The sequence below is a fragment of the Triturus cristatus genome, chromosome 5_1 (genome assembly GCF_964204655.1).
Source record: "Triturus cristatus chromosome 5_1, aTriCri1.1, whole genome shotgun sequence".
NCBI lineage: Eukaryota > Metazoa > Chordata > Amphibia > Caudata > Salamandridae > Triturus > Triturus cristatus.
This window is the reverse complement of record NC_140587.1, coordinates 102,688,382-102,715,841: the sequence shown is the minus strand read 5'-3', so window position 1 is coordinate 102,715,841 and position 27,460 is coordinate 102,688,382. Positions and strand designations below refer to the sequence as shown.

General features: G+C 45.6%; 1 protein-coding gene across 6 annotated transcripts in view; it reads right to left on the bottom strand.

Annotated features, from left to right (window-relative positions):
- The window catches only part of NUGGC (nuclear GTPase, germinal center associated), a 1,337,967-nt gene that overhangs the window by 684,052 nt on the left and 626,455 nt on the right, over positions 1 to 27,460 (bottom strand). For all 6 annotated transcript variants that reach the window (XR_014961415.1, XM_085604518.1, XM_085604516.1 and 3 more), the window contains one exon: positions 8,511 to 8,692. Coding sequence is in view for 5 of the 6 variants with exons in the window: in XM_085604518.1 (XP_085460644.1) it covers positions 8,511 to 8,692 (182 nt within the window). In the remaining variant the exon portion in view is untranslated. The remainder of the gene's footprint in view (positions 1 to 8,510; positions 8,693 to 27,460) is intronic.

Sequence of the window (27,460 nt, the reverse complement as noted above, 5' to 3'; positions counted from 1 at the left end):
GGCCAATCCACCCAGGTCAGGGATTATTATAGTGGAGCTTCAGTACAATGAAATGGATTGGAAGCTTGACTGTGAGAAATCAAGGACCAAGCTGGTTTAAAGACAGCTGGAGAACTGTTTGTTAACTTCTTGATCTGTAAGTTAGGAAGCTATGGGGTAAAAAATACTGGCTGATAGCTGGCTAAATCCAGTGAGTCTTCCAACTGTTTTAAAAAATATATGAAGTGGTAAAATCAGAGCTGGTTTCAAGCCCGCAGGCGCTGGTGCAGAGTGTAAGGAACTGTTGCAGAGGGTCATAGGAGCTGGACCTATAAAGTCAATACCCAGCTTGACAAGGGTCAAAAAGCGAATCTAATTTGATAGTAGTAAGAGCTGCAAGGATATCATTTTCAGGTAGTTGACAGAATGCTGCTGGGAATATATCGTTTGGGAGCTAAGAAAATCGAAGATGATAGCAGAAGTTCTGCATCAAAGCCTTTTTGAGGTCTGGCCACCTTTTCTGTAAAGAATGAGAAGAGAGTGCAGCATAACTCCTGGGAGAGTTTTATTGTGTTGTTACTGGCTTCCGGCTGCATGAAACTATTGACTATAGCAAATATTTCTTGGAACAAGTTTCCAGCACCGTCCATATTATAGGTAAAGTAAGAATGAGTTGAACAAATGAGATGCTGATAGTTTCTAATGGCAGATCTAGTAGTCGTTTTATTAACAAGAGCGTAGGAGATTCTCCATTTGCATTCTAATTCTCTACACAAATGTTTGGCAGTGAGAGATAGGTTTTACTTATAACAACGGAATGAATGAAGGGCATTAGAGATCAATCCACTAAAATGTACAGCTACCAAGAATACATCAGAACTGGAGGGCAAAGAAACGTCTTTACGGGCAGTGTTGAAGTTAGAATACATTAACGTAAACCAAGCACGGAAAATAAAAAGTGGTGTGGCTCCTTGAGGTGTCCTCCTTTGAAGAAAGTAGTAGGCAAAAAGGAACAATTGGGACTCTATAGAGATTGTTGACAATAGGGTTCAGTATGTGTCCTGCTAGGTGCATCAGTTGTGATATGACTTGACAGAGACCCTGAGAGGTTGGGTGGTGAGAGACGGAAAAAAGGATCGCTCCTGTTAGGTCTTAACTGAGGGCCACCCAGTCAAGCCTTTTCAGGTTCTCCAAGTGGAAATTTAAATCTTGGAGAATAGAGTTCCTGCTTAATGATAAAAAAGCCTTCTAGGCTCAAGGGTTTGCACTGAGCTGTAACAACCTAGCATGGTGCTTGGTTTCTTGCGGAGTTTAGTGGGCGCTGGTGAACACCTCCTGAAGGTGGGCACTCATTTTTCCTTAGAAGCATCTGGTAAGAAATATTGAGGATACTGGACTTGTTTTTGTGTCTTCTGAATATGTGCATATATCGTTCCACCACTTTAGCACTTGTGTTAATGCCAGCTTCGTCTGTGCACTGTCATCCCTCTAGCCTGAGACTTGTATCCACCAAGAGTCTACTTCCTCCTGCACTGTGTACATTCTAAGCTTGTTGAGAAACTTTAAAAGGGTGTTATGCTGGGTTGAAATTGTTTTTGATAAACTGTATTTCTTATGTGGAGATCCTGGAAGTAGTTTTAATGTTCTAAGAATTAATACGGCTTTCTTCCGGTGCAGGGTAAGATCTAAAACAGTTGAAGTGCTGTCCCGACCACTTTGCTGATTTGTTTGTATGCTAGTGCTGTAAGCAGTCAAGTCATTCAGCTAACGGCACATGCTTTATCCCTGCCAGCAAAGGGAAGTGGGTATATGTGCCATGGATTAGGTGAAGATGTGCGGTACCAATGGTCAGGAAGCAGGGATGGAGTTGCTGCTGGCCTCTTGACATGGTCCTTGCGTATGAAGGCAGTACTCCAAATCCAAACATGCTAGGTTCCTTTCAGCAAAAAAAAGACAGTCATCAGCGTGCCAGCAGGTGAAGGACGTGCTGCACTGCAGTATACTAGTAGAGAACTTAAATTCATGGAATTTCACAAACCCTTGTGTATACTGGGGAGACGGTGGCCATCTTTGATTATCCACCATAACTTTCCTTGTGGTTCGCGGTGTCCTTCTAAAGACAAATGTGAAACAATGATGCTACACAGATTCTTAAAATCGCCTTGTTTATGAAAACCAACTTCAGACTATTTTTCTGACTATTTAATTAAACTCTAAAGATAGGAGTTGTATTATCTCGTAAAGGCTCCCTGTGTAACACAAAGGATTCTTAGACTGTACATATTCTAACATAGTATCTGTATATGAATGTTATGCACAAGGTGTTACAGTTCTAGTATGCACACACAGCTGCATTTGAAGTTAAAAAGCAGTTGAATGGGATCTAGGACTGTAGGAAACTGGGTTCTTGTTGCAGTAGCCCCCCCCCCCACGTTTTGCCTGTAATCTAATGCAATTTTGACTGAAGTGCACTGAGTTCCTGCTAACACCAGGTTCCTAGTGCCAGTGTTTGTTTCTAAAAACTGTGCAATTGTACCCCCCCATTGGCAATACCTTTAGTACCGTCTGTAAGTCCATAGTAAATTATACCCCTGGTACCTAGTGCCTGAGGTATTAGAGTGAGTCCCTAAGGGCTGCAGACTGAATTGTGCCACCCTAAGGGACCCCTCACCAAACTTATGCAAGACTGCATTGAAGGCTGCGCGTTTTGGTGCATACTCAAAAGTGAAAACACAACATGACACATCCTTGTGTGCCATGACATCGAACACTGCATGTGATATTTGTAAGTCACCCCTACAGCAGACCTTCCACCCCTATGGCAGGGTGCCTTATATTACATGTGAGGACATAGCTGCATGAGCAGATATGCCCCTGTGCTGGTCAGTTCCATTGCTGCCAGTGCAAGAGGTCAGGGAAGCCATTATAAAACGTGCTGCACACTTGTGAAAGAGAGTTCCCCCCAGGCCCATGATCGCTTCACTGAAAATAGGGATGTTTGGTATCAAACAGCTCATATTAATAAACCCACACTGATGCCAGTGACGGGATATATTAATACCTGCACCGAGAGGGCACCTTAGAGGTACCCCCTGAAAACCTACCAGCTACTGGTGTGCTGACTGACTGATTTTCACCAGCCTGCCACCAGAGGTGAGTTTATAACCCCCAAAGGTGAGGGCCTTTGCTCTCAGGAGACGAGAAACCAAGCCTGCTCGGGCAAGCGGTAGTTTCACCCCCTACACAGGATGACCTGCAGATTAAAATTCCAAGGCAGGGGGATCTTCGAAGCACCCACCGCCTTTGGAATGCAAATCTGGTTTCTGTCACAGGAGAAGCTGACCCCCATTATACAGAGCCATTTGGCTTCTGGACAGGTGGAAAAATTAGCTAGACAGATAGGCGTGTGCACCCTCAGGCTAGTGCCACCCCAAAGTGGAGGCGACTTTTGAAAGTTAGCCATCTTGGTGATGGCAAACTTAGGAATTCTGGGTCAGGGCTATGCCCACATCCCACAGGATGTGGTCATATAGCGGGCATAGTGATCCCAAGTGTACGTAGCCCATTGGCTACTACACTACACTCCCCTATCACCCCTAAATTCAGTATTTAGGGGAGAGCATGGCACCAAAGAATCCGATTCCTGCCAACCTTCAAAGAAGGAGGACCCTGAAGTAGCGCAAAAGTACAGACTGTGGAAGAGGCAACTGATCCAGCGCCAGCCCTGCCGCCATGTCTGCAGTTTCTGTCGAAGTGCACCAAAAGTGGAAATGTCTTGCAGCTGCTGTGCCTCCAAAGCACCAGAACCAGGGACTCCTGTGGAGGCATCCCAAAGAAGACAGACTCAAGAACCACAAAAACCAGACGCCATAAAGGACCACTCCACCAGAGCTTCCTAGCCCGAGCTGACGTGGACCAACGGTGCCAGCATGGTTCCCCGGCCCTCCAGAGACAAAGCTCATCATGGACTTTCCCACTGTGGATTTCCCAACACCACCTACAGCCTCTGTTTGCAGGCACCCTCTACCTCGAATGCTCCCAGCGACAAAACTTCGATGCTTAAAGACACCTCTACACCAGTCGCCCCAGGGAGAAGATGACCAAAGATGTCCCCAAGTCTCCGACCATCGCAAGAATTGAGCACCCTTGTTGGTTCAGCCCGACTGGTCCCCCAGTCTGAGCCTGCAGGCTCTTTTCCGACAGACAGTGGTCTACAGACTTGAATGGGACAGCCAATGCTGTAAGGTACCGCTGCATCCGGCCCCCCAGTGCCGCCCGAAGTGACCTGTTGGTGCTGCTCTGGACCTGACATATACTCACCTTAAGTCCAGAAGTGTGGTCCCAAAAGTTGCTGCTAAGTGCCCGAAAGGCATACATGTTTTTCCTCCACAAGTTAATATTAGAGCGAAGTGCTTAAATTACGATTTAAAGTATCAAAATCACACTATGCAGAAAAACACACCTCTGCAACCAGACGCCCCAATGCCTCCATATGTGTCCTGTTGGTGCAGTCTTGGACCTTGACCTATACTCACCTTAAGTCCTAGGGAAGGGTCCCATAAGCTGTTAAGTGATCGTATGCAGCATATATTTTCTTACTGGGTTAAAATTTCCGCAAACAGCTCCAAATACAATGTAAAGTATCAAAAACCTGTCTTCTTCAAACCTGCTATTTTAAAAAGTACTTACCTGATTGATGATCTTGGTGCCTAAAGTTATATACAGTTAAGTGTTATTTTTAGAACTCACTGGCCATATCCTATTTGGTCGTTCTTTCAGAGTTCTTCAGCAGCCACGGGTGCAAAGGTTTGATAAGTGTATCTGAGGAGGCTACTGAACTATGATATCAGAGGCACAGACTATTGCTATGAAGCTTGAGGAGCCACTGCAGGTGCATTAAGAGATCCTCGGACATAAAATGTCCCCAGTGGGAGGAATGTAACGTAAACATCCTGTATCATGTAATTCAGATGATTAAATAAAAATCTGCTGGTACCTGTACCACTGGAGTTGGGTAAATATGCCCACACGTTTTGCTGAATTGCTGAATGTACTTTGACTGAGTGTGCCCTGGACTCATGCCAATCAGGGGCCCAGGGCCTATGTTCCTTCCCTAAAAACACAAAACACAAATTGGCAAACCCTGGCCACGTGTCAGCCCCTGGTAAATGGTACCCTAGGTACCCAGGGCCTTGTGACCAGGGAAGGCCTCTAAGGGTTGCAGCACTCATTGTGCCACTCTTAGAGGCCCTGTACCCTTACACACACACACTGCCCTTGCAAGCTGGGTGTCAGGGTGCAAGACAAAACAAAGTCGACATGGCACACATCCCTGTGTGCCATGCCCATCACCTACACTGCCATGGCATACATCAGCCACCCCCCTAGCTGGGTGCCCTATGCCAATGGTGTGGGCACAGGAGCAGGAGCCCTGTGCCACTAAAGTACCCAGGTCCATTCCTGGGCCCTGTAAGTGCGGTGCTACCCTTTAAGAGTACATGGTGCTGAGAGCTAGTCAAACACCATAAAGGCAGCACTGAAGACTGAGAAGTTTGGTATCAAACTTCTCAGCACATTAAACCAATAACTGATGCCAGTGTGGGATTTAATGTACCAAGTACCCCAGAGGGCATCTTAGAGATGCCCCCTAAAAACCTAACCTACAATCCACGTCTGTTCTGAGGCTGCCTAGATTGCCACACTGCAGACATGTTGCTGGACCCCTGGGTAGGAGAGCCCCTGCTCTCCTGGGCCTGCAACAATGCACATCCTGGGCGAGGTGCTAAATCCCCTCCCCCAGGATGGGCAGGGGGAAGCTTCAAAGGCATGCCGCCTCTGTGAGCTTCCCCAGGCCACTGCAACCCCCACTCTGGCGGGAAGCTTTGCCGGAAACCCCAAATAAGGACAGGGGATGTGCCAGCCTGCCAACCCCACCCCTCAGGTGGGGGAGGCGAGGTGAAGAACATCCCGGGCTCTCGCCATCTTGAAGATGGGAAGCCCTACCCAATCAGGATTAGGCTACTGCCCCCCTCCCACAGGAGAGGTGCAGGATAGGGGGTGTACCCACCCCAGGACAGGGGCCCATAGGTCCCTGCCCTTCACCTACCTGTAACGCCCCTAAATCTAGTGTTTAGGGGCACCCTGAACCCTCCTTCCCCAGATTCCGAAATACAAAGAAGAGCAAGAAGAAAGAAGACCTGCCCTGCAGCTGCTGAGAAGAGGAAGACACCAACTGTCTTGGCCCCAGCCCTACAGGCCTGTCGACCCTCGAACCTGCTCCAACCCGGCATCTCTTGTGGCCAGCAACCTCACAAACCCCGGAGGACCTGGCTACCCTTCAACTCTGAGCCCCTGGGACTCCCATGAGTAGAGGCTCTACTCAAAAACGTACTTCTAATCCCTGGCATCAGCCCGGAACCGCGAACCCAGCGCACTCTGCACCAGCCAAGCCTGGCCGCTGCCGGAGTGAACAAAGACCACGAGGACGACACCACGGCGACTGTGACCCCGAGTCCGGCTCCCAAGGACCTCCCTCGACCCTCCTGAAGAAGCCTGCAGGCTCAGAACAAGGTGCCCCCCCTACCGCGATCAACAGAGGGTAAGATTTCCCGACATCAAAAGGCACCCCTGCACGCGGCGCCCAGCGGCCCCCTGTGCCCACTCCCGGGGTACCTACCTATCCTCAAACTACCCAACTTACCTCTCGAAGTGGTGGTGGCACCTGAAGAATCCTCGTCCCCGAGCTTGCAGTCTTTTTCTAAACCGGAGATTTCCCATTGAAATCAATTGAGCGCCCGAAGGCCCAAAAGCACCCTGCACCCAGCCGCCCGAGTGGCCCTGGCAGTGCAACCTCTACACCTATCTACTTCCCCACTTGCCCTGAGTAAGTGACCAGGAGCCCAGCTCCCACAGCCGCGTGACTTGCTAGTCAGCAGCCACCAACCAAGGCCCCCCTATCCCTCATAGGATAACATTGGGCCCAACTCTCTCTGCACCCAGCCGCCCTAGTGCAGCTGAGGGTGAACTAACTGTACCTACGTGACCCTGGGAGACCCCTGAGTCTATGCCCCGAATCTCAACTCTGCCAGTCGAGTACTTATCTTTAAACCGATAACTCTATTTTCTTCATAGGGTAACATTGACTGGCTTTTTCCTGAAATTTCTTCTAAGTGTGGACTTTTCAAATCTTAAAATATTCACCAAAAATCAGCCGAGTAACGAAAACGAAAATACTCACCTGCTCTTAGGTGAGCTCCCAGTGCTGGATCTTGGTGCCCCGCACTGACTCTGAAAAATACCTACAACTGTACTTACCAGTAACCCAATTTTCTTCCATAAGAAACCATTGACTGTTTTTCTGTGAAATTTCTTCTAAGTGTCAATTTCTGCAATCTTTAAATATTCCTTAAAAATCGTATAATATCTGAAAACGTAATTACTTACCTGTTTTGGATAAAGGTCCCAGTACTGAGTCTAGGTACCCAGTACTGGATTACAAAAGTAACGAGAACATACTGTACCTGCAACTTGAATTTTCTTCCATAGGGAATCATTGACTGTTGTCTCTGAAATATTTTCCAAATGTGAACTTTTAAAATAGCTAAATATGGTTTAAAAATCACCACAGCAATTAAGTCGACTTTCATCACTTGATTCTAAGTACTGACCCAGGACTGAATCTAGGATCCAGTCCTGGAATTCCAAAAGTAATCCTAAAAGTAATCTGTTCTTCCATTGAATTCAATGCATTATTGAGTTTAAAATAGTGTTGCCTATTGCAACCACTTGTAACTGTTTACAAAAGTCAATTGCATATTGCAAAAGCATTTATATAAAGCATCTCATTCTGAGAAAGTATATTTTAATACCTATTGTTGGTTCTAAAATAAAACAAGCATATATTTGTATATATAAATCATTGGCCTAGAGTTCAGTTCTTGAGTGTGTGAGACTATTTGCTGACTGAGTGTGTACAACAAATGCTTTTCACTGTCCTCTGATGTTGCCTTACTGCTCAACCAAGCTACCACTTTAGAGAGTAAGGTTATATCTAACTTTAGCCTCTGCCAAACCCTTGGGGACTGTGGACTCTGTACACCCTGTACCTATTAAGGAACAGTATATACAGAGCCACTTTCTCACACCAGCCTACCACCTGACGGGTAAAATGCTTGGACTCTGTGAACAGGTACCAGATGTTAACAAAAGGCCAGTTCTGTCACTACTTTCACCAGAGCCAGACTTAACTAGTACCAATATCTTTATATCACTATAAAGAAGACATTTTGAGGACGCATCCCTTTCCTCGTCATTTGTTTTCACCCATAAAGTTTTTGCCCTTATATTTTCATCCTAATCAAGTAAAGCCAGATCATCCTGGTGACCTACTGCAAAACACTGAAGGACATGTTAGGCTACAGACCCTACAAATCCACACATGCAGCAACCAATGATCACTTTAAATTGATTTGAAGATAGCAAATAAACAAGTAATTTAAGAGAGAAGAATTATGGATCATAGGCATACTCACCTTTTTAACTCGACCTTGGTGAAGATATCTGTTTTGGTGCATATAAATGCCAAGCCTTCATACTGCCCATCCATATACAGCTGCCGTCGCAGGTTCTTATTCAGCAAATCTTTAGCAGTTTTGTTATCGACGGCCCGGACAATTTGTGCTACCACCCACACGGCATGGCATTTTTTCAGGTACTAAAATATCCAGAAAAGAGAAGAGGTTAGGAGTTGTGAGGCACTTGAGGGAAGCTGACCGAACAAAGTAATCACAAGCAACCATAGCCCAAAATATTGGTCAATGAACTAGCCCACTTGAGCCACTGGACACCTTCACTTTGAGTAACTGCATTTTGCCCCCAAAAGTGTATACGTATACCTAAAAAACGTCTCCATTAGAATAGAGCTTTTTAGACACTTGAACTTCACAAAGTCTGCTAGTTTCTTAGTTTAGTAGGGTATTATCAACAATTTCCATAACACTCCAGACATTTATAATATTTTGCAATGTTGACCCTATCAACCCGCTGTGGTGTTTTATTTATCCTTCAAACAAATTCGCACAAGGCATCAGAACAACAAGAGTGTATATGCAAATGTCTAGATTGAGGCCACACCCCCTCAGCTTTGTGATTGACATGTCAAGTACTTGTACCTGACCTGAGAGCGACCTCTAGTAACGACTTGAGGAACTGCAGCAACTTTATATTTTGAACTATGATGTCATGTGTTAACAGAGGTAGTGGCATGGCTATTGGAGATTCTTTTATGAACACATTTTATCATACACACAGCAGGAATTTCTTCAGTTGCACATGACATGGAAAACCACTGAGTGGGAAAGAATTCATGATGACACATTAGTTCAACATAAAAGTCATTATGCCTGCGTGTGTCAGCTAGCCACCAACCACTCTCAGCAGACTTTTATGGGAGAGGAAGCCAGCAGCACTGCTCTCACATTCTCCCTCAACATGAGAGAAAAGCAGAAAGAGGCTGTGAAGTAGGAATACAAAAAGGTGCATGAAATGAACATCAATTTTCTTCTGTTTGCAGCTCCCAGAGGAACAAGTAACTTACCTTTGATAATGCTTTTTTCTGGGGGATATTATATCTAATTGCAGGTTCCTCACCTTCTGAATATTCCTCCGACTGGATTGGGAAAATGTTCCTCAGCAACTGCATTGCAAGCGGGTAGGGGGCATCGCTAGGCTCTACACGACTACGTTTCACCTTGGAAGTGGCACCGGAGCAACATTTAACTGCCATCTCTGTATGCTGATATCAGTTTCTTGCCTGACTGTGAGAAGTCTGACAACGATCCATTAATTGATTAGCGTAAACAGTGTGCAGGTCTCTATCTTGGAATAAGCACTCTGCAAGCCAATGCAGTGGTAGCAGCTGGAATAAGCCCTCAAGCTTTCTGGGAGCTGCTTATTGACCAGCGCATAGTGGGTTTTGCAGCAAAGGATTTACTTTGAAACAGATCTTACCCTTCTTGGCTCTCACAAACCCCACAAAGAGCTGATCATCCAACTGATGGTCCTTGGGGCTATTTACATAAAAACTCAAGGCTCTTTTGGAATCAAATCAATGGAGTCTCTTTTCCTCTTTCGAAGGATGAGGTGAGGCAAAGAATGCCTGAAGGGTGGTTTATTGCCTGACCTGAAAAGACACCTTAGTCCGAAGCACCAGTTTGTCCAGTAAATAGGTGAGATGCGGTTGCTGGACTGACCGTGCGTATAACTTACTCACTCATGCAACGAGCTGATGTTCTCGCTATGAGGAAAATTGCTTTCAGAGTAAAGAGATGTAGAGGAAAGATATGCATCATTTTAAATGGAGGCACATCAATAAAGTGCGGACCAAATTAATACCCCACTGTGGCATCACAAATGGCTTAGGTTAAAATATGTGGGTCAATTCTTTCAAACAGTCAGAACAGGTGATTTATACTATGATGGTTGATCAGGTAATCGTAGAAAGGTGAAAGAGCTGACAATATTTAGAAGTACCCATGGCAAGTTCTTGCTGGGCTAGAGAGAGCATAAACATCACATTGGAAAACTGAACTTGTAGGGGTTGTAATTGCCAAGAGGCACACCAAGCGACTGACCTCTCCCAGCATCCAGCATATGTGGTTTTAGAAGATGGACGCCTCACTCCCAAGATGGCATCCACCACCTCGAGAGGGAGGTGAAAAGCAGCCAACTTTTGCAGTTCAATCTCCACGCATGGTGTGTGGGTAAGGCGAGATGCAGGACCCTGCCCTGTCGCAGTAAAAGAAGATCCTGCAGAATCTCCAGATGGATCAGACAGATGCTCATGGCCAGGAGGTCTAGGAACCACATTCTCCTGTCCTAATCTCGAGCTACTACGATTTGGGCTCAGCCATTCCTGATCTTCCTCAGAATGTTAGACACAAGAGGTAAAGACAGGAAGGTATACAGGAGTCCGGAACTCCACTCTGGGAGGACAGTGTCTCCCAGAAAGAACTGCCTTGGGAACTCTCTATATTGGCAAAAATAAAGTGCCAATAGGGTTTCCCCTGTTTTGGGAGACGCTCTGCACCACCTCTGAGAATAATTGCCATTAGTGATCCGTTGGTCAATTGAGGCCGAGTTCAATGACCCTGGTGTTGAATGATCTCACAACGTGGTGTACAGCCAAAGAAAGTCCAAGTCCATTCCAGAGGGGCAGGGCCTCCAGGCACAGGACCCATGACCCCATTCCACCCTGCTTGTTGCAGTACCACATGGCAGTGGTGTTGTCCCTAAGGACCTGCATTAGTCTCCCCCTTGGTGGATGAAAGAATGGCTTTTAGTCCGAGTAAAACGCCTGCAACACCAACAAGCTGATGTGGAGACAGGGTTTCCACCAGGGAACAGAGTCCTCTGATCTCCATCTCTCCCAGATGGCCTCCCCAATGTAGAAATGATGCATCTATCACGATTGTCTGCTCTGGGTGGAGCAGGGAGAAGGGTCTACCAATCCTCTAACTGTGGTCTAGCAGCCACCACTGAAGACCTTTTACAGTCTCCTTAGGCATCTGAATGGAATTGGACAGGTTCACTTAGTGCTGAGCCCACAAGCAGAGGGCCAAGAAGTCTTAGTTCCACTTTCACTGAGACTCAGGCCAAAGGCTGAAACATCTGGATCACAGCCCGAATGTCTTGGACGCATAGAGGAGGAGGGAAGGCTCAAAACTGCACCATATCCAGAAGGGCTCAGACGAATGGGAGCCTCTGCAATGAAGTCAGGAGTGACTATGGCGCATTGATCGAGACCCCCCAAAATGTGAGAAAATAGCCGTCATCTGGAGGAGGTCTTATTGACATAGGCAAACCCGCCTTCAGAAGCCAGTTGTCGAGATTTAGGAAGACTGGTATTCCCAAACTATGAAGATGTGCAGCGACAACCACCATCACAATCGTGAACACCCATGGTGAAGCCAAAATGGAGCACAGAAACCTGGAAATGCTTACGGCCCACTTTGAACCAGAGGTAACGTCTGTGGGACAGCAGAATGAGGATGTGAATGTACAACTCTACCATCCAATTATCAGGACCCAGGGCAGATAGAGCTTTGGCTACGGTGAGCATCTTGAACTTGTGCTTTTCAGAAATAAGTTCAGAGGGCAAATTCCTCCATACTTACTCCGGCACCGGGAAATACTGGGAGTTGCATATAATTCCTATTTTAGATTCAAGAAATCTCTTGATGAGAAGTGGTCCCCAGGAAGTCACCGTGGTGTAGGTGGGGAGGGGGGGGGGGGGGGGCTTCTATTGTGGAGGAGGGTCCTGTCCGAAGCACTGAAAAGGGTGTAACTATTGGGGATACTGCTGCACAGGCGCTGAAAAGCAAAGGGAGAGGGATGCGGCTTTGCCTTCTTTGAAGCTCCCCAGGCCAGAGTCTGCTTTGTCCAAAAAGGGACGAAAAATATCAAACGGCATGTCCACCAGAGACGCCTGGACGTCACTGGAAAAGCCTGTGTATCTCATTCACGCGTGACACAGAAGTACTGACTGCTCTACCCAAACAGTCGGTAATATCCAGACCACAGCAAATGATTTATTTTGCTGCGTCTTGTCCATCAATTCCTCTTGGACTGTGGGCAAGATCTCCGTCACCATGTCCAACAGCACATGCGAATAGCATCCCAGACAACTTACTTTAACAGACTAGAGGGCAAGACTGGTAGACAAAAGCATTTTCTTTACAAAAGCTTCCATGCGCATTAGTAAGGAATGAGTTTGGGTTCAGTCTGCTGTTGGAATCCTGGACTTTAAGGCTTTTGTGAGTAGGATGCTGGAGGAGGAAGGTTTGTTTTGTCTAGGGACCTGCCTATTGACTTGTGGGCAAGAGCGAGGTTTAGCCCAAGTGCCTATGAGTGTTGGTGAGGGCTTCATTAAAGGCCAGGAGTAAATCAGTGGTAGTCTGTCCAGGCTGCAGGACATTGGTTTCTACTTTCATATGTGGCAGTTGAAGGTCTAAAAATTTGGCAGACCATCTCATGACAACAGCAAATGAAGCGGACTTTTCTGTGGAAGGCCCAGGAGGAGAGTGCAGACCAGTATTCGGAGAAGTGTCTAAACCACTGGCGCCTTGGAGGTCTAATAGGAGATTTTCCTCCTCTTAGAATTGGTATTTGTCATCACAGTCATCTCATTCCTCATGATGCTCAGAGTCTGACAAAGGGACCTGTCTAGGAAAAGTTAATGTCCTATCTAAATCTGCCTAGGGTAAAACTGGTCTTGCCTGAAGACTTCAAAAACCAAGAAAGGAATCCGAGGTCTAATATACAACCCTTGATCTGAAATTCAAGAGAGTTCACTGCTAACTATTTTTATGCCAATAGTGAGGTAGTACAGGTAAACATGTAATACAGCGATACAACAGTTGAAAGAAACAGGAGGTGAAGCAAAAAAAGCTTGATCTAAGGATAATCAGCATCCCATCATTACACTCTTAAAGTGCCCAGTGTCATCATCTGGGTTACCAAACAACTCTTCTCAAAGCCCTCATAATGTAACGAGGCTAAATGAATGAGTTGTATCCTCTTCTCAAGAAAACATCCAGAAAAAGAGGAAGAAAGCGGAAGTATGTAAAGAGTGCAAAGAAAATAAACAAATATTTTTGTATTTTACCAGTGCTCTTAAAACAGAATATACAATTGATTTGCACTAGATATAAGTGAATCCTGAACTGTGCCCCATCAATCGTATTTCTATCTAAAATAGTGAAAAAAAGAGAAAGGAAGGCAGGTAACCAACGTTTGCTGCCCACTGATTGGTCGACATGTTTCAGCCTTCCGGAGAAACTCTCCTTGGCTTTCTTCAGGACCTCATGAACAAAGTCCCTAGTATGGACTTTGGAAAAGAAACTGGGTTACTACTATACCCTTGAATATGTTATCCAATTCCTCTATGTGATTGATGATGTTAGTTGACATCTACAAAACAAGAAAAACAAAACAGTAAATTAAAAGAAGAAGTAATCACATGAGACATTTGGCTTCAGGACGTCTGTAACCTCATTCTTCTGAAGAGCGCTTAAAAAAGAAAGAATCATGCTTACCGAACAATAACTGAGGAAAAAGCCCCACCTCACTCGGCACCAGCTTAAGTCAAGGAAGAGGCCCCGCTCTGTAAATAAACGTGAGCCAATAAATAAACAGGCCTCACTGATTGTAGACAGCTGTGTTTTTCAGCGACTCGATATAAAAGTAGCCGATCCTGTCACGTCAGGTACCTCCATCCCAGTAGGAGTCCCAGCCGGAGGTACCGACGGACAGGTACGGCTTACGAGTTAAATCCTTGCATGTATATCTATTTTTAAGCTCGCAGCCTCGCATGCCCTAATTCGGATTTTGCGAAGTCTCGCTTTAAACAATGATGCACCTTGAGCGCTGTAACACGAGCTATTCAGTTTTCAAGGTATCTAATGATGGATAGTCTCTGCCTTGAATAGATTTTTTGGCAGATTAATCCGTCATTTTGGAAGAGGTGATTTGCATTCGTCTTTATGCCTAATTTAGCCATGTTGTTTTAAGATACGCCATTGATAACTCGGCTGACATGTCCCGGTCACTACTAAGAGTGTGAGACATCGTCAAGCGTTTACAAACTTTTTCCTCAAAAACAAATTGTTTTGACAATTGTACCGTTCTCTAGGGTCAGAGACCGGTTTATTTATTGGCTCACGTTTATTTACAGAGCGGGGCCTCTTCCTTGACTTAAGCTGGTGCCGAGTGAGGTGGGGCTTTTTCCTCAGTTATTGTTCGGTAAGCATGATTCTTTCTTTTTTAAGCGCTCTTCAGAAGAATGAGGTTACAGACGTCCTGAAGCCAAATGTCTCATGTGATTACTTCTTCTTTTAATTTACTGTTTTGTTTTTCTTGTTTTGTAGATGTCAACTAACATCATCAATCACATAGAGGAATTGGATAACATATTCAAGGGTATAGTAGTAACCCAGTTTCTTTTCCAAAGTCCATACTAGGGACTTTGTTCATGAGGTCCTGAAGAAAGCCAAGGAGAGTTTCTCCGGAAGGCTGAAACATGTCGACCAATCAGTGGGCAGCAAACGTTGGTTACCTGCCTTCCTTTCTCTTTTTTTCACTATTTTAGATAGAAATACGATTGATGGGGCACAGTTCAGGATTCACTTATATCTAGTGCAAATCAATTGTATATTCGGTTTTAAGAGCACTGGTAAAATACAAAAATATTTGTTTATTTTCTTTGCACTCTTTACATACTTCCGCTTTCTTCCTCTTTTTCTGGATGTTTTCTTGAGAAGAGGATACAACTCATTCATTTAGCCTCGTTACATTATGAGGGCTTTGAGAAGAGTTGTTTGGTAACCCAGATGATGACACTGGGCACTTTAAGAGTGTAATGATGGGATGCTGATTATCCTTAGATCAAGCTTTTTTTGCTTCACCTCCTGTTTCTTTAAACTGTTGTATCGCTGTACTACATGTTTACCTGTACTACCTCACTATTGGCATAAAAATAGTTAGCAGTGAACTCTCTTGAATTTCAGATCAAGGGTTGTATATTAGACCTCGGATTCCTTTCTTGGTTTTTGAAGTATTTAGAAAGGGGGCTTAGGAATCTGTGTAGGTCTTTAAATATTTGCCCTCAGACCCTATTTGTTTTAATTGTTCTTGCCTGAAGACTAACATTGTGAAACTTCGGTAAAGGTTGTGACGGATTCACTTTCAAGCCCAAAAGGACAATTGGTTGTTGTAAGAAAATGCCTTTTTGTATGGTCACCCCCAAAGTTTTGGACTGATGCTGCTAGTTTTTCGACTGAGAGTGCACTGTGGCCTGCTAACCAGACCTCCGTGCCAGTGCCCTGACCTTAAAGTTGTATGTTTTATTGGATTAAACCCTATTGGCATAAGCTAACTTACTTGTAAGCCCCTAGTATACAATACCGAGGGTGAACAATGCCTGTAAGTTAGAGAGTCACCCCAGGCCCTGCTGCAATGGTTGTGTCACCCTGGCTGTGACAATGGTAAAACGTGGCTCCCAGTCGGCCACTGCAGACTGGAAGGTCAGTTTCCAAACTGCTAACTCGAATTTGCCATTTAAACCTATAGCAAGGCCAAATCCTCTCTTTTTATTATATGTAAGTCACCCCTAGGGTTGGGCTGGAGAGCTCTACACACCAAGAGAGGGGAACTGCCATCTTTAGAATGGGCTGAATAGAGATTTCTAGGATAGCTAGATGCCACACTACACAGGAAGTTGTCATCAGGCGGGAAGGAACTTGGCAGCCCAGTGGATAGTGAACACAACCTACCCAAAGGGAATTTTCTGTGCAACAATTGGCACCCCTGGTACCAGGAACTCAGATCTCGTTGCGCTGGAGAAGAGGACCAAAGAAGGACTGTCCAACTGTACCAAAGAGAGGCTGCACCAACGCAGACTGCACCTGCTGAACATGGCAGCTAGCAAAGGGAGAAGGACTGTGCCTGCTGTGTCCTGCTCATGGAGAAGTTGACTCGTAAGCCCATCCAAAGCATGAGTGGGACTCCAACAGCAAGTTGGCTGACCTCCTGTTCATAAAACAGGGCTACAACAGCTTAAGGAACCTGCTGAGGTAGTTGGTAGCCCAGATTTCTGAATCGCCGCTCCTCGCCGCCGTGCAGCCCAAGGAAAGGACCACGACCTGATGCTCAAAAGGTACCTGGCGACTGCACTTCTGCTAAGCTTGCGAAAACTGCAAGGGATGTCTATCTCAGTGGCCTGGATCGTCTTACCAAGCCTGTGGACCAAGGAGTAGCCCCAGGAAGACTCCTGTCGACCGCACAGCTTCTTCAAAATCCATGAGCATCTTCAGCGTCCTGTATCCCATGCTGCTCCATTGAAGTCAATGGCAAGGAGCAACTGACGCTTGAACTGCACTGAAGGGTGTTTTCCATGGAGAGTTAACTGTTCCTGTGGATCTTGTGGTTACCCCTGACTGGCTCCCTGACAAAGTTGGTCAATACCTAAAGTAACTCGAAGTAACAGCATTGATACTCACCAAAGTTTTTCTTGAAAAAGTTTCTAAGTGTCAAATTCATTGAATTTGCCACTGGTTGTTCGTGGTTAAGAAAAAAGTGTTAATTTACTATACTTTGTCAATTCTGTATCGCCAGAACCCTCCAGGGCATCTATTTCGGTTTGGTGTCTAAATGTACGTAGAATTTGAATCTTTGTTTATAAACCGGCGTTGGATTTCTTTAGTGTCTCGTGTAGGTCTTCTTGTTTTGGTATTGTTTAAATGTTTTACACTAGTTCCTTTGTGTATACCTGACTGCTGAGTGCCACAGATACCCAGGGTTGAGCTAAGGGTTTAACAAAGGAACACTGACTGGTCCTAAAGGGGGTGACAGTGTATTTCACTGTAAGGTCACACAACCACACCAAATAATACACCCCATTTCCTCACACTTGTTTTTCCGGCATCAGTGATGTCAGCATAGATGCATGGGGAACTGGTGAACATCTCAGCTTTCTTTGAGAAGTTGGATTGGGTATCGGCCCCAGAACCTGGGCAGACCCCACAGCGGGGTCAAGAGGCACAGACGTCATCCAGGATGTATCCACCAACGGTAGTCCGACTGGAGGACCCCTCGGATAATCGGGCCGAGAGACACACCAGAGACACAAAAGGATGCGGAAAACATGCAACATGGCCTCTTTGAAAGCCTCAATTTCTTGTGGCATAATTGATGAACCCAGAAACGTATTCAAGACAAGTTGGGGGGAATCGGCTCTGTTGCAAGAGACAGGAATCGAGAACAACAGACACCCCTGAAGTTCACGAGACTTCTCCTGACAATAGTGGAAGATGGAAGGAGATTCAAGTTTCATCTTCTTGCGTTTCTTTTTTCACTTCAACTTACCTGATGACTGAGCAACTTACCTGATGACTGAGTTAGAGGCAGGCCTCTTTCGAAAACAACCTCAACAGCAAGGATGCATCCAGTGCAAATTCGATTCGGACAGACTCTTACATGTCTTCCGACTATGTTCAGCAATTTAGAGTTTGGCTTTGCAGTCCAGGACTGCTTTGAGTTCCATCCTGGAGCAGTCTCAGCATGACCTGGGGTCATGCGATAAACGCAGGCACCAGAGACCAAAGTGTCACCGACTCATGCTTGCAACTCTCCCTCCAGGTTCAAGACCTATGGTTTTCGGAGGGTACATAATCACTTGCACACTGTTAAAACAAATATGGCAAAAAAATCCTTCTGTCAAATCACAAAAAAACTTGAGAACGAGCTCCAGAACCGCATCTGAAGGCCGAGAACGACAGGAACTGATGTCAGTGCACAGGGGTGGTAGTTTACGTGGTTCCGTCATCAATTCCAGGGCAGGGAGCAGTCGACAAAGAGGTGTACAAGGCCACCAACTGGTGCATGGGGGGGAATTGCTGAGAAAATTCTGCTAATCCAGACTAGCGCCTGGGGGCATTTATAAGAAGAGGAATCTGTGTTTACAAGTATTCATCAGAACAGCGGCACCTAGCCAGGCTGTCCCCTTCGACTTCTAGAACACAGTTCATAGGACTCATAGATGGCACCACTGAACCTATCTACCTATATCTCACCACGACTTTTGATCATTTGGTGATTTATTAGCAAATTGTTTTGAGACATACAGCCCACAGTTTGGTCCCTCATCTAATGTTGATTGAAGGTATATTCATGACAGGATACACATTATAGCCCTGGCCAGTGGAAGTATGTGGCAATGAGGAACAAATAATCTGACAGGGTTGAGAAAATACTGCAACAAGAATAGCCAAACTATGCAGCTGGCATTGTCAGTGAGGACATTATTTTGCTATTTTATCACTAGAACACATTCATACCGTTTTGGCAAATCCTTCACCTAATGAACAAGTTACTAACCTTTGGTAACACTTTATCTGGTAGAGACTATCTAGCCGCAGATTCCTTACCTCAGAATATTCCCAAACTAAAGGATACAAAAAACATGACGGATGGAATGCTTTAATTAATCTAAGCCACTAATAATTACTTGGGGCAGCATCCCAATCCATCTTTATTTTGCACACCAGGTCACCTCAGTTTGGATCCCATGCTCTCATGGCAACTAGATGCAAGCTATTATAACTGATGAGGGGAAATACCTCGAAACCAGGTCCTAGAATGCTTGTTTCCGGTCCAGGGAGGACTTAGCCTGGCTATTCGGGCTGGACTGTTCCCATGGGGATCAGGGTAAAGAAGGATTTGTATATAGCTGGGTCCAAACTGGAATTGCGTGTTGAGCAAAAGAAAATGATAGATTTAGGCCCAGAACTCTGCCTGGGGGTGAGTGTTTGACATTGTTCAGCATTCCGTCCGTCAATTGTTCTTTTTATATTAGAATATTCCCAGGCGTCAGACAAGATCCAGACGTTTTAAAGCAATCCACCTTGTGTGCTGGTAGGTGGCATTGTTAGACTCCACTTGGCATCATTAGCGTCGTTCGGGTCACAAATGTCGCAACAACGCCCTGACCTCAGTTCTTGCCAGGATTCTCTGCATCAGAAGAACGGAGCCAAACTGAGAAGGAATGACTAGTGTGCCTCTGAGGTCCAAAAGGGTCCCTACATTGAGAGAAAACAGTTCACAGAACAGGGAGGATATGGGGGGGAGCTAGGTAAGGAATCTCCGGCTAGATAGAGTCTTTACCAGATAAAGCGTTACCATAGGTAAGTAACTTGTTCATCTGATAAAGACTTCCAGACCCAGATTCCTTGCCTTAGAATAGATACCAAAGCAACCTCTCCCTGGAGGTGAGTCTGCAGATCATCTTTGAAAAAGAAGTCCTGGCGAACTGAACATGGCAAATTACTGATCTCACTGGACTAGACTGTTGAGGAATTAGTGCTTAGCAAATGTGTGTAGAGATGCCCAAGTAGCTGCTTGACAGATGTCCATGACTGGGACCCCCCTCGCTAACAGTGGAAGCAGCAGAAGTTCATTGCACAGCAGATCCTATTGCAAAGGAGTATCCATCAAGAGATAGTTCTCATTTGAATTGCTTTCACTTTCTTTGTCACTGCAAATCCAACAAAGAGTTGATCGTCCACCTGGAATTCTTTGGTACGATCAATTTCGAATGGTAACACTCTTTTTGGATCTAGATGGTGGAGTCTGTCCTCTTCTTTAGAAAGATGAGTTGAGGGGAAAAAAAAGTTGGGCAGAGTGATGCTTTGCCAAATGTGAAAGGGTGTGACCACCTTTTACAAAAACGAGGCCCAGGTTCTGAGAACCAGTTTGCCTGGGCAAAAAAAGTGTAAGGGGGTGGTTGATGGAATGTGCCTGCAATTCACTAACCCTCCTGGCAGATATTATTGCCATAAGGAAGCAAAACCAAAGGGGAGGATGGACAGAGTGTTGAACATTGCTGACACTCACCCACAGTCAACTGATCTGGGTTTAATCCATCATCATTCTTTAGCTCACTCCCCCACCCCAGTTCAGACATGGCCATATGAAAATCAGTCTGACCCTGTGCCTCATGGGAACAGTCCAGCCCGAACTGCCAAGCCATGTCTTCCCTGGACCGGAAATAAGCATCCTGGGACTGGTTTCGGGTTGATAACTCTCATCAGCCTGGCTATCTTGAATACAGTGGCAAAATGAGCAAGGAACCCATGTCTGGGCATATCCTGCCAACTTAGGGCAAACAAAGCAAAACCAAAGGGGATGATGGACGGAGTGTTGAACATTGAAACCGGTCCTAGGATGCTTGATTCCGGTCAAGGGAAGACATGGCTTGGCAGCTCGGGCTGGACTGTTCCCATGAGGCACAGGGTCAAGACTGATTTGCATATGGCCATGTCTGAGCTGGGGTTGCGTGGTGAGCAAAATAACGATGGATTAAACCCAGATCTTTGACTGGGGGTGACTGTTTTGCCAATGTGCAACATTCCATCCATCATCTTGTGTGTTTTGCTGTTCGCCCTACATGGGAAGGGTATGCCCAGACGTGGGTTCCGTGCTCACTACGCCACTGGAGTCAAGCTATCCTGGCTGAAGAGGGGTGAAACCCCGAAACCGGTCCTAGGATGCTTGATTCCGGTCCAGGGAAGACATGGCTTGGCAGTTCGGGCTGGACTGTTCCCATGAGGCACAGGGTCAAGACTGATTTTCATATGGCCATGTCTGAGCTGGGGTGGCGTGGTGAGCAAAATAACGATGGATTAAACCCAGATCTGTGACTGGGGCTGAATGTTTTGCCAATGTGCAACATTCCGTCCATCACCTTGTGTGTTTTGCCATAAGGAAGACAATTTTGCTTGTTGGGAGCAGTAGACTGCAGCTGTGCATCGGTTCAAAAGGCAAACAAACAAGAAAGGTAAGAACAAGATTTAAGTTCCATTGCTGCATAATGAAGGACTTTGGAGGAAACATATGTTGCAAACCTTTAAGGAATATCAGTCCGAATAATCTTTATTCGGTTAATAATAAAAACCATAAACAAAACAAACATATAATTAAATATATTGAATTTAAGACAAACAGTTACATACTAATAATAACAGTAAACACCCACTGGGAGAAATTCCACTTGACACAATAAAAAACCAATTTAGTTAAAGATTTCCAGATAGAAAGATAGAATTGATCAAAACTGAGGCGCAAAAATCATAATGAACGTCCTCAGGATAAAAACACAGGTAAACGTGAATACCAAATGTAAATCAAACCCTTCTCTAAGTCTAACACCGAACAATTAAAAATGTGGCAAAATTAAAACATACAAATTCATTGGCTAACATTTGTAAAAAGATAAAAGCGGGTCTAGCTTGAGTGAACTGTTTCCCTTGCAGTAAAGGTAAAATAAATTGTCTTCGATGGACACGATAATGGTTGCAAAACAGCAAAAAGCGGAAAGTATCCTGAACTGAAAAATTGTCGCAGGTATATAGATTTAAATTATTAACTTTATTCCACCCAATAGAATCTGCTAAAAACCAACGCAGCGGGTTCAGCCCAAAACGTGTCAACATAAATCGATGCTGAAGGTTAGTAACAGAAGTAAGGTATAGCTCTGCACGCCCAAAAGTAGGGATCAAAGCAGGCGTGCGAACAGAAGGATTTGTCAATTCTGTACGCTCCCTGGTAGCCTGTGCTCTAGCACAGAAATGCTTTTTTGCCCACAATAGATCTCCCTTTCCAATGGTTCCAGGGTGGGTATACAGGTCAGGCCGGCCCATCTCATGGCAAATATAACTAACATAGTTAAGCCATGCTATACATTCAGCCTTATCCAATGACATACAATCCCTTAGGATAATCCTGTTGAGTTTCAATTCAGAGTTAGACCGTATCATGATCCATCTCAACAAAGGCCGCATTGCCAATAAATCCAAAATCTAGCTCACCGCTAGTTCTTCATGAACCACAAAGGAGGCAGTGAATTGGGGCACTGCTCAAAGGCGTTTTAAAAATGTATTCTCTACTATTTGCAATCTTACGTGTTTTTGTACCCTCAAATGTCATGCCCATAAGAAGCCAAAGAGATGCATTGTGCCTGATAAATGTAGCAAGGGCCTTAATTGGCTTGGCCCATAAGCTGCTAGAAAAATTCAAGACTGAGGGCACTGAATTGGCAAAAACATTTCTTGTATTTTTTAAGAGTGGTGCCCATGAGCCCTTCTCGTCGAAAAGAACCCCTAAATATAGGAAGGTGCTCACTGCAGTGATTTTAACTCCAGCTAGATTAAAGGCTCTTCTATTCCTCACTCCCCTCCCCACCACCAATACATGTGATTTGTTTTTTAATTGGTGCAAAGATCCAATTTATTCATAAATGAGATAAAAGCATTCAAGATCCTTTGAAGACTTACTGTGGTCAAAGAAAATAGGACCTCATCGTCAGCATACAGGAGAGCCAGGATATTGCAAGTGCCTGCACGAGGAATATCCGGACTAGCTGCACAGGGAGTCTCCCCTGCTCATTTATATAAAGAGTAAATAAAACAGGCGTCAGGATACAGCCTTGCCTTACACCACGCTGCAGTTTAAAAGAGGCTGTCATCTTACCATCTTGGTCATATCTAATACTGGCCTCCAAGTCAATGTGCAAATTGAACAGAAAGTGCCCTATGTCTTTCATCTAAACCACGTTTATCCAGAATTGACCAAAGTTTGTTCCTGTTAACCAAGCCAAAGGCCGAAGATAGGTCCATAAAAGCCGTATATAGAAACCTTATTTAGCAATAACCTGCTGTAGATTAAGACATTGGTCCAAAGTACTTCTGCCCGCTCTAAAGCCGTATTGTAGGTCACTTAGAACCTGTTTGTTCTCCAGCCAATCAGATAACCTTGAGAGGATGGATCGTCCCAAGATCTTGACTGACAAATCTATTAAAGAAATAGGACTGCGGATCATTTATCAATCCTTTCTTATATACAGGTCCAATTGTTGATTTGGGCAATGATTGAGGGATACCATCCTTCCCCACGGCATTCAGAACCTTGGTCAAGAGTTTAGCCCATTTATCTGGGTCGGTTGTAAAAAAAATCAGCCAGAACTCCGTCCGGACCAGGGGCTTTATTATTAACATAGCTTCAATGGCTGCCTTAACTTCTCCTACCTGAAAAACTAAATTGCAAGGCCCAGCAGGAAGGACCCAATCGTGCCCGGACTCAGTTGTCCTATGTAATCCGTAGATGCCCTTAAAGTGCACAAACTGGCATGACAGACAACCATTACTGACATTACCCGCCCCAGAGAAATAAGGATTGTTTACAATTTCGCAAAAACGAGCATTGTTCTTCAAAACATTAACTTGTACGAGTTCCTCCCAAGCATCCTGCTGAATGACCATTTTCCACATTGTTACTACTGATTTACACCTTTTTCTGTACAAAGCCACCTTTTTGGCATTACAGGGATTCTTTTTCAGGACCAGCAGTAGATTTTGGTGAGCTTGTGAACACACATAATCAAACCAAATAATATAAGAATATAGTCACAACAAGTTGCTTAAACAGCGAAGGTTGATCTGGGAACTGTAAGAAAGGGGAAATTGCAGATGGATATCCTTTTACTGTGTCCAAAGCAAAAGTCTTGCCGGGGCAGAGAAAAAACAAAGGAAAACTGCAGACAAGGGTGCAGACAGCAGAACAAGTGATTTGGATGTACACTAAACCACAAACTTGTACCATCGACAGTTGTAGATGATTATAATAGAAGAACGCCTGACTGCCAGAACGACATCACCTATTTCAGGAGGGAGATCAAACACCCTCAACTGTCGCCACTCAATCTCATCTCCACACAAGAAGGTGTAGAGTGGATAGCTTTGGGTGCAATGCCTTGCCCTGTTGCAGTGACAGAAGATCCTCTCAAATGGGCAATCTGACTGGAGGAAAGATGCTCAGGATACCACACTCTACGTGCCCAGTCCGGACCCACGAAGAGGACTCGGATCTTGTCGTTCTTGATCATCTTGAGAACTCCAGACAGGAGTGGTATCAGTGGAAAAGCATATAGGAGTACAGAGATCCTCGAGATGAAATGCTTCTCCAAGTGAGAGCTGCCTTGGAAACTCCAGCATGAGAAAGAGCTGACGTGCAATCTAGGTGGTGGAGATTAGATCTGACCAATGGTCTCCCCAACTTAGGAAGAGACCTTGCATTACCTCCGGATGAAGACGCAGTTCGTGATCCACTAAGCATTGTTGACGTCAGAGCTTGCTCTGGCATTCAGAGAGCCTGTCAGATGCTGAACTACCAGGGAAATGCCCTGACGTTCCAGCCATGTCCAGAGATGCAGGGCCTCGTGACAAAGGGTCCACGACCCCACCCGCTTTGTTTGTTGCAGTACCACATGGTGGTGGTGTTGTCCAGGAACACTTGCACTAGCCTTCCCTTGACTGATGGAAGAAAAGTTTTCAATACCAACAGGATCATCCGTAGGTCCAATAGTGTGAAGTGAAGCCCAGACTCAGTATGCCATATCAGGCCAGTAGTGATACATCTGTCACCACTGTGAGCTCTGGGTGGGAAAAGAGAGAGGGGTCTGCCGTTGACCCGAATCGCGGTGCATGAGCAACCGAAGCAGGCCTTTTGCAGTTCCCTCCGATATCTGGTCCAGGTAGGAGAGATTTCCTTGATTCTGGGCCCACTGGGTCTTCAAGTCCTATTGTAGAGCTCACTTATGCCAACCGGCACGTTTTACCAACAGAATGAAAGAGGTTCTGAGACTCAGCAACCTCCGAGTAAGTCTCACTGAAATCCAGGATAGAGCATGAAACATCGGTATCATTGCTGGAATATCTTGTACTCGCTGCTCCGGAGGAAAAGCCAGAAACTCCACAGTATCCAGAACAGCGCAGATGAAAGGAAGCATCTGAGAGTGTATTCCTTTGCACTCCCAGATAATAGAGAATACCACCATCCCACACGGAGGCTCAAACACGACAAAGCAATAAGAACATCACTACCTGGAAAGGGATTTCACTTTATAAAATGAAACACATCAAAGATTAAGGCATGGTGTACTGCTCGATTTTCCCGGCTCTCTTGTGATTAAGTGGACTAATGTGACTTCAGTCTCTTTCCATCCAAGTCTAAGGGTTAGAGTAGTGTATGGAGCCTATTCTTTAGGCCTTCGACATGATCCTGTGTTCTTCCCCATAGATTAGGGTTTGCACATATATCCTAGAGGATAGATCCGTTAAGTATTAGGGGTAATCTGTTCTATAGTGAGGGTATTTCATGGAGTCGTGCTGAATCCAGGCCTGGTAGGCCTTAAACGGGAGAGACTCCATCTTTCTTTCCTCTCCGGCAGCTTGGAAAGTTTCTAGGTCGAGGGTGATGTTTTAGTTATGAGGTGTTATTCGCTTGGAGAGAACCGGTTCAGGCCGGCCCTTATCGAAGGATTGTATTTTTCTTCATGCCGAAGACACTACATCAGGCCGGCCGGCTGGGAACGTGTCCTTGGTACGGGGAGGTACAAGAATTTGGTGGGCGGCAGGTTACGGGCTGGAATTTTCCATGAGAAAATGCACCTCTATATTAGTGAAAGCCTGAGGCAGATACTGGCACTTGCTTTTTAGTCTGTAGGCGGCACCTGGCCGTTAAGCAGTAAAGCTACTACTTATTCCAGGGAAGACAGATGACAAGCTCGAAGGTGGAGAAAAACCGAGAGATAGATATTCTTCTAACAGAATAGCCAAAGAAAAGAGAGTAGCCGATGAGGAAGAGGTCCCAGTGACTCGGAGAAGGGGAAGGGAGTAGATCCGTGACTGCGGAGGTGTGACTTCCAGGCGAAGCCGAGGCACAGACGAGAAGGGAACCTAGATGACCATTGAGTACAGGCTACATACGACCAAGGTGATGTCAACCCCTTTATTATTAGAGTGTACAACTTAATGTATCGCTTTTCTTTGCAGGTCATATGTAAGATGTATTATGTTCTGTGAGTGTGTATGCAGTGACTAAATAAAGTATCCAGTTTGTAGTGAATCAACATGTACTGCGTGTTCTTGTATAAGAGGGTAGCCTATTCTTCTAGTCAGTTGTGACTTGATATGAACAGATGTTAATCCTGATCAGGTAAGTGATAACTGAATAAGGGTGAAAGGAGCCCCTCGAACTGGGGAACAGGTTGTGCTCAACTAGCAGTCTTTGTGTGATCTGATACATAGTAACACTGGTTCCCTTGTTGTATGTCATGGTAATTATAGGATGAACTTGTGAAGGCTGCCGTCTGGGCAGGAAGTCCTGGGTCCATTTGGGACCGCGAGGCTAAGGCTGCCGTCTGGGCAGGAAGTCCTGGGTCCGTTTGGGACCGCGAGGCTAAGGCTGCCGTCTGGGCAGGAAGTCCTGGGTCCGTTTGGGACCGCGAGGCTGAGGCTGCCGTCTGGGCAGGAAGTCCTGAGTCCGTTTGGGACCGCGAGGCTGAGGCTGCCGTCTGGGCAGGAAGTCCTGGGTCCGTTTGGGACCGCGAGGCTGAGGCTGCCGTCTGGGTAGGAAGTCCTGGGTCCGTTTGGGACCGCGAGGCTGAGGCTGCCGTCTGGGCAGGAAGTCCTGGGTCCGTTTGGGACCGCAAGGCTGAGGCTGCCGTCTGGGTAGGAAGTCCTGGGTCCGTTTGGGACCGCGAGGCTGAGGCTGCCGTCTGGGCAGGAAGTCCTGGGTCCGTTTGGGACCGCGAGGCTAAGGCTGCCGTCTGGGCAGAAAGTCCTGGGTCCATTTGGGACCGCGAGGCCGCCATTTGTATTATAAGAGGTCTTGGTATATATATATATATATATATAGTAGGAATTCCCTATCCTTAGGTGGTATATATATGTGGTTTTAGGTGTGAATAGGCCCTAGGGAGGGGGGGGGGGTAACGTTCTGGCTGGGTTAGAGAGGCTCTGTTGAGCGGGTTCTATCTGATCCGAAAACCCAAGCAGAACATTTGGCGTCACGAACCGTTTATGAAACCTGTGTG